The sequence below is a fragment of the Punctularia strigosozonata genome (assembly GCF_000264995.1).
Source record: "Punctularia strigosozonata HHB-11173 SS5 unplaced genomic scaffold PUNSTscaffold_6, whole genome shotgun sequence".
In the NCBI taxonomy this organism is placed as follows: Eukaryota; Fungi; Basidiomycota; class Agaricomycetes; order Corticiales; family Punctulariaceae; genus Punctularia; species Punctularia strigosozonata.
In genome coordinates this window covers 1,821,818-1,831,490 of record NW_006767438.1, presented here as the reverse complement: position 1 = coordinate 1,831,490, position 9,673 = coordinate 1,821,818, and the positions used below count along the sequence as shown (strand labels likewise).

At 52.0% G+C, this 9,673-nt stretch overlaps 3 protein-coding genes across 3 annotated transcripts in view; 1 reads left to right on the top strand and 2 right to left on the bottom strand.

Moving 5' to 3' along the window:
* The window catches only part of PUNSTDRAFT_113700 (uncharacterized protein), a gene marked incomplete at both ends in the record, with an annotated part of 4,525 nt that extends 3,145 nt beyond the window's left edge, over positions 1-1,380 (bottom strand). The window contains 2 exons of the mRNA XM_007383913.1: positions 562-851; positions 1,221-1,380. Coding sequence (XP_007383975.1) covers positions 562-851; positions 1,221-1,380 — 450 coding nt within the window. The remainder of the gene's footprint in view (positions 1-561; positions 852-1,220) is intronic.
* PUNSTDRAFT_44661 (uncharacterized protein) lies at positions 1,379-6,840 on the top strand (the record flags this gene model as incomplete). The annotated part of the gene is made up of 20 exons (XM_007383912.1): positions 1,379-1,690; positions 1,780-1,804; positions 1,886-2,037; positions 2,074-2,698; positions 2,958-2,969; positions 3,089-3,156; positions 3,524-3,660; positions 3,906-4,030; positions 4,088-4,123; positions 4,176-4,253; positions 4,299-4,365; positions 4,452-4,488; positions 4,547-4,747; positions 4,798-5,175; positions 5,227-5,518; positions 5,572-6,002; positions 6,054-6,203; positions 6,263-6,439; positions 6,491-6,666; positions 6,717-6,840. The coding sequence occupies 20 exons, from the start codon at positions 1,379-1,381 to the stop codon at positions 6,838-6,840; spliced, it is 3,603 nt and encodes a 1,200-aa protein (XP_007383974.1).
* A 523-nt stretch (positions 6,841-7,363) lies between these two features.
* Positions 7,364-8,377, bottom strand: PUNSTDRAFT_44660 (uncharacterized protein; the record flags this gene model as incomplete). The annotated part of the gene is made up of 1 exon (XM_007383911.1): positions 7,364-8,377. The coding sequence occupies one exon, from the start codon at positions 8,375-8,377 to the stop codon at positions 7,364-7,366; it is 1,014 nt and encodes a 337-aa protein (XP_007383973.1).
* Positions 8,378-9,673: the final 1,296 nt, after the last annotated feature.

The window sequence follows — 9,673 nt, the reverse complement described above, 5'->3', positions numbered from 1 at the left end:
AGCGTCGTCGGCACTTACTTTAGGCAAGAGTACACGCAGAAAAGGAGGAGCTGAGCTCGACTCAAGGTCACTGGACACGAGGTCAACAGCGACGCAATAGGCACCTAATGGACTCAAGGTCACACACTAAGTCCCCAAGACACAAGTTAGCATAGTATCTAGTACAGAGACGGTTACTCACCTAAGTCCCCAAGACACAAGAGGTCGAGATGGGGACTTAGGGCGAGCTACAGGGGTCTTATATACACAAATCCATGGTCCAAGAATAGTACAAGAGAATCACATGCAGGGCACAAGGATGAGTAAGACCGACCCACTTAGGTGGGTCAGGATTATGAATCAAGGAGTTAGAAGGAATAACGAGTCATTGTTCATGAGTAAGCGGAACAAAACTCCGGTGGCTGTGCAAGGCTGTGCAAGGCAGTGCAAGGCAGTGTCAATGATGCTGTACTGCTGCCACTGAAGGTCACGTGACTTTGGAAAAGGAAAGGTGGAAAATGATAAGTCCATATTTAGAAATGAAAAATGCGAAAATAAATTGTCCTTCTCTTCTCATCACACCAAGAGCTCCGTAAATGCTGTTGAGCTGGGTCCTCTGAGTTTGGCCCATTTGGCAATCTCCCAATCAATCCTGGTCTTGAAAGGGGCCCAAGGACAGTGCTCCGCATCACCATTCAATTCCTGGATCTTCTCCGAATAGCTTGTATATGCAGATGAGCTAGCTAAGGGCAAACATTCACCAGCACGGCCCCCAAAGTGAACAATAGTAGGATCCACTCGAAGATTGCTCTCGGCATCTGTCCTAGAGTTATCATGTATGTCATGGTCACCATCGGAGCCCTCATCGGATACTGGAGAGGAAGGTGTCGGAGAAGGACGCGGAGACGGGGGTTGTTCGTCATCAGCATTGAAATAATCTGAATCTGAGCCAGAGTCAGAGTCGGATGTATCGGAAGGGACAATAGGATCTCCAGCGGGCCAATCAAAGTCTTCAGGTCCATAGTCATCACCATAGAAATCACCTTCAAAGTGACGAGGTGACTGTGACCTGTTATCGTATCCTTCATTGTTATTTGAATCCGGAATATGATCTGACTCGTGCGGTGGCACTTGTGAGGTACTGGGGTGGGAACTCCGGTCTGTGTGTCGTGAATGTGAACGTGAACTAGACCTAAAGTTGTATGAGCCTACTCTATCATTCATAGCAATATACGACATACCGTCCACCCTGGTGCCGCTGGTGGAAACTTGGCGAGGTGGATTTACCATGTAAACTCCTCGGTCGCAGATTCCTCGGTGCTCGAGGATTGGCTTGAAGATGACACCGGTTACTTGAGTCATGCACAGAGCGGCATAGAGGATTGCGTGTCTGTGCAACATGGTTGGAATATCCACTAGCACTAAAGTCTACCAGACACCCTTGGCAGCGCGGCATAGTAACGGGACAGACAGTAGGGTAGGAGGAGGTGGACGGTTGAGAGAAAGAGGGCAAGAGAGGTCATACCGGGGGACGCGTAAGCCCTGGGACTTGATTCACACAACCCGAGTCATTAATAGACAACAAGATAGCATTTACCTGGTGCAGTGCGATAAAGCTATGGAGGATTGTATCGCAGTTAGCGGCGGTCATCGCGCAATATCAGGCCGAGCCCACCGGACATTTTCTTCGCATGATTACAGTAGGGCGAAGGTGCGCGTCAATTTGAGGTACCAAGGGCTGCACCAGTCTCATGTGCATTTCGGCCGGTGCCAATCCCCGTGCTGTCACCGCATATGTAGTCGTGCAAGATCGAGGGTGCTCATTGTCCGTTCGACTGAGTAAAGAAAACAGTTGTAACACACCTCCGCATAGAAGCGCGTTTAGTGCTCCTTGCGCTGACAATAGTGCGCGTGGACGACGACGATGCTCGGGCCATCATTGCTTGGGTAGCGGAGGTGATTCGAGTTGCGGAGGGGCTTCCCGGGTCGATGCGCAGGTCTGGCGTCTTGAACAGGTTGCCCGAGTTCAAGAACTCAGGGAGCGCGTTGCGCTTGACGGTATGAATCTTGGACGTGTCGAACCAGGCGGCGTAGGAAGGGATCGTGCGTCTGGGCGGCGAGATAGCGCTGGGCCTGTGCTTCGAGACGCGCGTGCGCGGCCTCGAGCACGTCGGGTATGTCCTCGTCCGCATCGTCGTTGCTGTCCCCGCCGCCGTCCTCGTTGTCCTTCCCCCCTCTTCGGCCACCTCGTCGTCGTCGCCCGGCTCTCCTTCCTCCTCGCCAAGCACACACACGGATAACCCCGCTTCTTGCGCTCACAATAGCCGGCGGGGACGGCAACGGCGCTTGGGCAATTCTTACTTGGGTTGCGGACGTGGTACGAGTTGCGGAGAGGCGTCCCGGGTCGACGAGCTGGTGCGGCGTCTTGAACAGGTGGCGCGAGTTGAGGAACCCGGGAAGCGAGCGGCGCTCGACGGGGTGGATCTTGGATGTGTCAAACCAGACGGCGTAGGATGGGGTCGTGCGTGTGGGCGTCGAGGTAGCCGTGACGTCGAGCGGAACGAGCGAGGCGGTCGTGAGGAGGAGATGGCATGGCGCAGGTCTGAGTGCGGTACACATGCGGAGCCGAGTGAAGGGGACGTCATTGGCGAGCCCGGGACTAGGGATGGCGGTCAGTGGCGCAGGGTGCTGATGTCAGAGGACTGGAGGAGCTCAATGCGTAAGTAGGTACGCCCGTGTGCGCGGTTGTGATGATGGAGACTCACCGCTATTCTAGCCCGCTCCGTGCAGTGAACCAATATTGCTCGGCGACAGAGTCTCGCGCTGCTGGGCCAAACACACACTGCCGAACCTCCAGCAGCATCGCAGACGCGCCGCACTCGTTGCCTTGACGTCACCCAGCGAGCCGCCAGCGAAACGTACCGATGGCGTTACGCGCTCGTCAACAAACGTGTCGCGATGCGACATACATTGAACAGGGTGCTCTCCCGGTGCGCGCTAGCGAGTCAGTATGCCCGCGGGTGCCGAGTTGCTGAAGTTGGGAACCTGCCGTAGATGGTGAGTCAATGCTTTTCGTCAATGCAGATAGTATCTAACATACCTTTGATAGGATGTCCAACTATTAGCCGTTGCCGCCCTACTGCTCGCCTTGCTCGTCCCGGTGCCATAGCCGTCTCGGTGCGTCCTACGGCCTCGCTTCCGATTTCCAACGTCGCGGTCTTGATGCTCCTGGTGCGGTCAATGCACGAGCTCGATGTCGACGCGCTGCCGACGAGCGTGCCGCAGGAGCAGGGCATGTCCGGGGCAGTTACTCGTTGATGTATGCGGTGATTGCGATGCTGACGCTCGTCCTACGCACGCCCAGTTTGCCGTATTCGATCCATAGGCATCGACGCTCGCATGCTGCCGGTGACACTCCTCGAGCATGCCGTCACGCTCGTTCGCAAGCGGAACCTGATGCGGCACATTCCGGAGAGGGGGTGCTCGCAATGTGTGCTCTCGAGTCGGTTAATCCACGAGTGCGGAGCTGCCTGAGGCGGAACAGACAGAATATGGTGATTCAGCGCAGCTCATCGTCGCAGATCGCTCAGGACATACCTCTGATACGAATTACGGTGTCCGCCTGCAACTGCTGCCTTACAGCATGCTCGCCTTGCTGCTCCCAGTGTCGGAGTCGTTTTGGTGCGTTCTGATGGCGTGGTTGTTCCATCGGTATCGGAGAAGAACAATGCGGCGAAAGATTTGGGCGACGGGAATGATAGATGTGAAGCAATCTCGACGCCCGTGCATGCAAATACTACGCAAATGAAAGCGTGCGAACTCCCGCCGCTTGCCTTGAACTCCCGCTGACACGTCGCACTTCGTCGTCGACCTTGGGCTCCTCGCTTTCTGACACCGTCTCTCGGTGCGATGGCCCCATTGGTCAGCCCGGAAGAGGAAGCGGCGCGGCCAGCCGAATGGAAGAGCATGAGCACCGTTGCGAAAGGCGCATGGAACAAGGCCTACCGGGAGAGCCTTCAATCCCAGGCGCCGGCAACGGACGGAAGACCATGTGAGTTCGCATTGCTGTATTAGCCTCTTCTATGCTGACCTTGTGTTTGATGTCTAGTGCCGACTCGGTCTTCTAAAGCTGCTGCAAGTAAAGGTATGCATCAACTTCGTGTCAGCTTGTTCGGCTCCCGAATGAGATCACACAGCGTGGGCGAGCAGTATTCCGGCTTCAAGGACCCGTGATCGGGCGAACAAGGCCAAGGATCCAAAACGGAAGCGGTCCGGTACGTTACACGACTCCGTTCATTATGCCAACACATCTCATCCAGATCCCAGAAAGTGCTGCAAGCAACTCGTCCGTCACGCGAAACAGGAAGGCTCAGAAGTTATCGACAGGTATGTTTCCCCTCAGTATGAAGTTACGGGTGTCGCTGATATGCACACACACGAGCCCGTGAGTATGCGGCACCGAGCTTGCGTAGGGACTCGCAAGCAGCTTCCAACCGCGACGACCGATTGGTACGTCAATCACCTATTCATGCATTAAGTCTTTCCTACACTTATCCATATGGAATAGGCTCCGCCTCCGGATGCTACCCAGATCAGACCCACCGGCAAGAGAAGCAAGGATACCGATAGCGAAGAGTCTAGCGACGACGACGAAGAACAAGATGAGCTTGGAAATGAAGATGGCGAGGAGTTGGAAGAGGAAGATGATGATCTCGACACGCTCGCAAAGCGTGATCCAAAGGGGTTGCAAGAGAAGCTTCGCGCCGAGGTATGACCACTTGTATTGCATTGACAAGAAGTAGACTAACATATATATAGCGTCCGGTCATCAAGCCCAAGGGCCCTTCGCCGAAGGATGCGGGGCAGGGTGCCTCCAACGAGGGGATGGATCCGTCTCTCGTCGAGTCATCAGCAACGAAGTACACGACAACCAGTCGTCTGCGTGAGCCCCCATCGGCTCCGGATCGAAAAGGCAAGGGGAAGGCAACGGTACCTCACAGCGGTGGCCTTGGATATGTCGAAGAGGATGACGAGGAGGAGGTTCCCGTCAAGGTGCCGACACGTCCGAAGCGCAAGCCGACAGCCCCCGTCTACGTCCATCCTGACGTGGACAATCCTGTTCCACACGATACCACCACGATGCAACACCCTCGTACTGGGTTACCAGCAAAGAAGCGCACAACAGGCACTGCTGAGGTATGGACCGTCGACAAGAACTACACTGATGTATAACTTACTGTTGTGAAGTCGAAGGGCGTGTCGTCAAAGAGGAATGTGGGACAGGGATCCTCCAATGACAGGACCGACCCCTCTCAAGTTGGGACATCGGCAATGAAGCACACGATGGACGCTTCGAAGACCAGCCGTCCGCGTGATCGAAAGGGTAAAGGAAAGGCAACGGCACCGCCGCACGACGGTGACCTTGGAGATGTTGAAAAGGACGACAATGAGGAGACTTCCGCCAACATGTTCACACGTCGGAGGCACCAGGCGCAGGATTACTCTGATGTTGACGTAGAGGACGAGAACATTGACCCAAGTGACATCTCTCACATATGATATGTTGTTCCGGACTGACCTCGCGACATTTAGGTCAAATGCAAGAGGATTACCGTATCGCGATGGAGGCTGAAGAATTATCAAAGCCACTGCCACCGATGCCGCGCCGCATTCGAGGTGTCATGGAAAACTCTGATGGCAACGTCCAGCCATCGACTTCGAGTCTGACGTCGGTTGCGCCCGCGGCCACCTGGTCTGCTACCACCGACGTGTACGCGTTGCAAGGCAAAAAACCCGGTCTAAAGGTGCAATCTGTCTCGCTCCAGAATCTACTCAAGGCTGCCATGTGCCGTATGCAGGTGGAGTTGGTCTTCGTCAATGCGTATGCCGATCCGAACATGCGCCACGATGCCATTATCAAGATCATGACTCGGGATGCAGAGGAGCTCTCACCGCCTGAGCCGCAATTAGTTGATTGCCTGAAGAAGGACATGTCCTCGTGGCGTAGAAACTTAACATCGCTGGTACGTGTTTGCTTTGAGGTGTGCGAAGATAGCTAACTTCTGAGCTTACAGGTTGATAACCGTCTCATCACCTCGCGTAGCGAGCTCAGAAGAATTGTTGCGATTCATGTTGGTAATGAGTACGGCGTACCCACCCAGCGGTCTGCTCGTGCCTTGGTGTGGTACCGTGATGCTTCATACATATATCCAGGTGACGTTGAGGTATGTGCCCCATAAATGGTTGTCGTACATGTCGGCTTATGATTGCGATATATTTGTAGCTTGGTAACCTAAAGACAGGCAAGTGTTACCAGCAGGAGATCTTTGCCGCCATTATTGCGGATGCATTCTTCCGCAAGGCGGGTTTTGGCATGTCGGAACGGCATCGGTTTGTGGATCCCGATAACGAGAACAAACTCAGGATCCCACCTCCTATGCTAGCATATGTTGCTACGCTTGTGAGTTCAAGTATTTATCTCCCGCTAAGCACTCTGATACTTTCGAAAAAGATTCATGCTGCACTTCGTACTTGTGCTGAGGAACCCGCGACGAAATCAAATCGGGCACCAAGGGCTGAAACATATGAGAATGTGTACCGGAACCATTTGGTGACTATTGAAGCACTCGAGGGCAATCAGCCAGTTAGGTACCGTCATACTCTGCGGAACATGTACCGAAGAGCAACGTGAGTGATTGACCTATTCTATATGAACATGTTCAATAATCTGCATCAAGAGAAATGGCTGATGCTGAGGGGTTGGTATGGGGATCAGCTGAGCTAGATGGTAATGATAGTGAGGATTCGGAGATGGAGAATGACGAGGACTCAGAGGCAGAGGTCATAGAGGGTGGGGAGTAGTTGATTTTTGGGATTAGACTCTGGTTTCGTAGCTTATTACTCCTCCCTAATACTTCTATTGGGTCAATGACATGATTGGCCACAAATTTCACTGCGAATGTGGTCCTTAAGTATTGATTAGAACTGATACACATCACATTACCAGATAATTGCTTGCTCATATGATGATTATAACTTATATTGTCTGATAGTACCTTATTTATATCATATATGGTCAGAATATACATGTATCAGGATCAGAGTGTAGTCCTATCAGGATCAGAGTGTAGTCCTATTAGTGTCAGATAGTGTCCTGGTATGACGATGATATGGAGTGATTTGGTTGGATTTGATCAAATAAGTGCAGATTGATAGCTGTAGGTACACCTGCCACCCGCTTCAAATAAGGTCAAATTTGACCAGATCTGAATACATCATGTCAAAACTGATCAAATTATGGGGACTTTCTTGAGGGGTACCTTCCAAATTAGAATGAAAAATGATAGATAATATACAACTTGATAGGTTATGTCCTAAGTTGATCTCATAGTATCAGAACTATTATTATTGAGTGATCCACAGACAATTGTGTAAAATATCTGAAACTTTTTAGCATAGATTCTGGCTGGGAAGGTTTTCCTGATGACTCCGGCTGAAGGAGTGCTGCCATGACCCGCTTTGTACACAAACTGACAGTGCCCTTGCCGACGCCAGCCCAGCTTGCAGCCGACTGGAGACTGGCGGCATTGCCGTTATGTCCCAATCTCCACAACGTAATGGCCACCTGGATTTCAACAGGGATCTGTGCATTCTGCGAGTTGTTGGAGAAGACTACATCATTCTCGATGGACGATACAAGGAGGTCGAACGTGGTCGGGTTGATGCGAAGCTCCTGGCGGAAATGTTGAGGTTGGTTGTGTTTGAGCTCGGTGAGAGTGAATACAAGTCTTGATGGGCCTCGAGCAAGACGTTGACAAGGAACTGTATATCGGTGACGGTACATATCTTCGATGGCATGCAGGATGTGAGCGGAGAGAGTCGATGTGTATTCGTGAGCAATGTTGGCGACTTCCACATTGATAGGATCATAACCCTCATCCTCGCTGTCAGTCTCCTGGTCTGCATTGTCATCTGAAATCGATGTGGAACTATCCGAAGACATAGGTATGGCCCACTGGTGTACACTGCTGTGGAGATACTCGCTCAAAGATGAGGCTGATGAGAACTCCTCCGAGCTTGTGTCGTGACCAGGGCTCACAGTTCCCCGATATTTTTGCCATCCATGCCCAAGGATGTCACTCCAGTAATCGAAGTCGGTGGACACATCGGATTGGCTAGTATCGGAGTCGAAGTCGGATGAGGAGGAGGTACTGCTGTCTGATGATGAACTTGTTGACCTCCGAGGTTGAGGATGTAAGCCTGCTCGGCGCAGTGCGTAAATCTCTTGTCTTCGCGCAAGCACCTTCTTAGCCTGAGAGGATGCCCTTGACTTGCGAATCTTGGTATATGCCTTCACAAGGTTCTCTGCTTGAGCGCGGCGGTACGAGCGGCGAGGCATGATGTCAGGAGATAAAATATAACTGACAGTTCTACGGTAAACAAGTATGCAGAACCGGGTCTGAAACCGGCTTTGGAACGGGGTAGGTCAGAGCTGGGTCGATTTCAGAGCCGATTTTGCGCTCTGAACCGGGCGCGAAATCGGATACAAAACGAGGCGAAACCGCCCACTCTGACTTCCCCTATTGTCCCTATTCAACAAGAATATGTCGGAAACGTCGGCCGATCAATGGGTCAGTCAGGGTTTTCCATTCGGGGTGTTAAAGGAATAGGCCTGTCTTTTGAATTCAACTGCTTCATGGCTTTGCTCAGTGAGATGTACGATCCAGGAAACAAAAATCACCGTGAGCAATTCTCATGGTCTCCATACAATGCTAATGCCTCCAGGACAGTCACTCTTCCAATCTACGACGGCACCGTCGAGTTCAACACTTGCCCTGGTGGGAGTGAATCTCCTCCGGTCAACAAGAGCCGTGGCCCGTGGATCTCGATTCGCTCAACTGTAAAGGAACAACAGTTCTACGTTCCTGGAGTATGGCGACATGAGTGAGTCTCCTGCCATGCATTCAGTGTTCTAATTCTCTATGTTAATTACCGTATAACAGTACCAATTTATGACGGGCGCAACATGTCCAAGGTTCAACCAAACTCACCGGACTTCAAGCTGTCATCGCTCATGTCCTTCGAGGGCAACCTGAAGGAGACTATCTCTATGGTTGAGTTTACAATGAATATGTGGATCAAGCAGAACAGTTCTTCTCAGATTTCACTCAACATCAAATCGGTGACTGTTCTTGTTACTTGATATATTACTACCAGTGCACTGCAATTGCCGTGATGTGATAGTACGTTAAATGCCTCAGTTGCACCCATCCGCACGTCTACAACCGGAAATGAATCCTAGAAACTTCCCTGACCAAAACCGCCGTGCACTCCACAATGGACGGCGGTCATAAAATGATACGCTACCGAAGTATCTGACCAGCTGAGATCCGACACCGGTCCATCTCCCATTTTTTGTAGTGGATGAGGGCCGGTTCAGCTCCTGTAATACACCCATGAATGCTCTTTTTGCGGGCTCCCGGTAGTAGCCGCCTACCTTTAGTATAGATCGGAGAGTATTCCTTTCCAGCCTGGTCAAATGGTCAAATGGGGAGTCGGGCCGGCGCGCCAATGGCGCGCCATACCCCCACGTTACCTTCAAAGCCAATATGGACCTCTGTAACAATCGGGTAGATTCGATAACGCTGGAACATTGGGTGAAAGAGAGGAGGACCATAAAAGCCGTTAGAAAGTT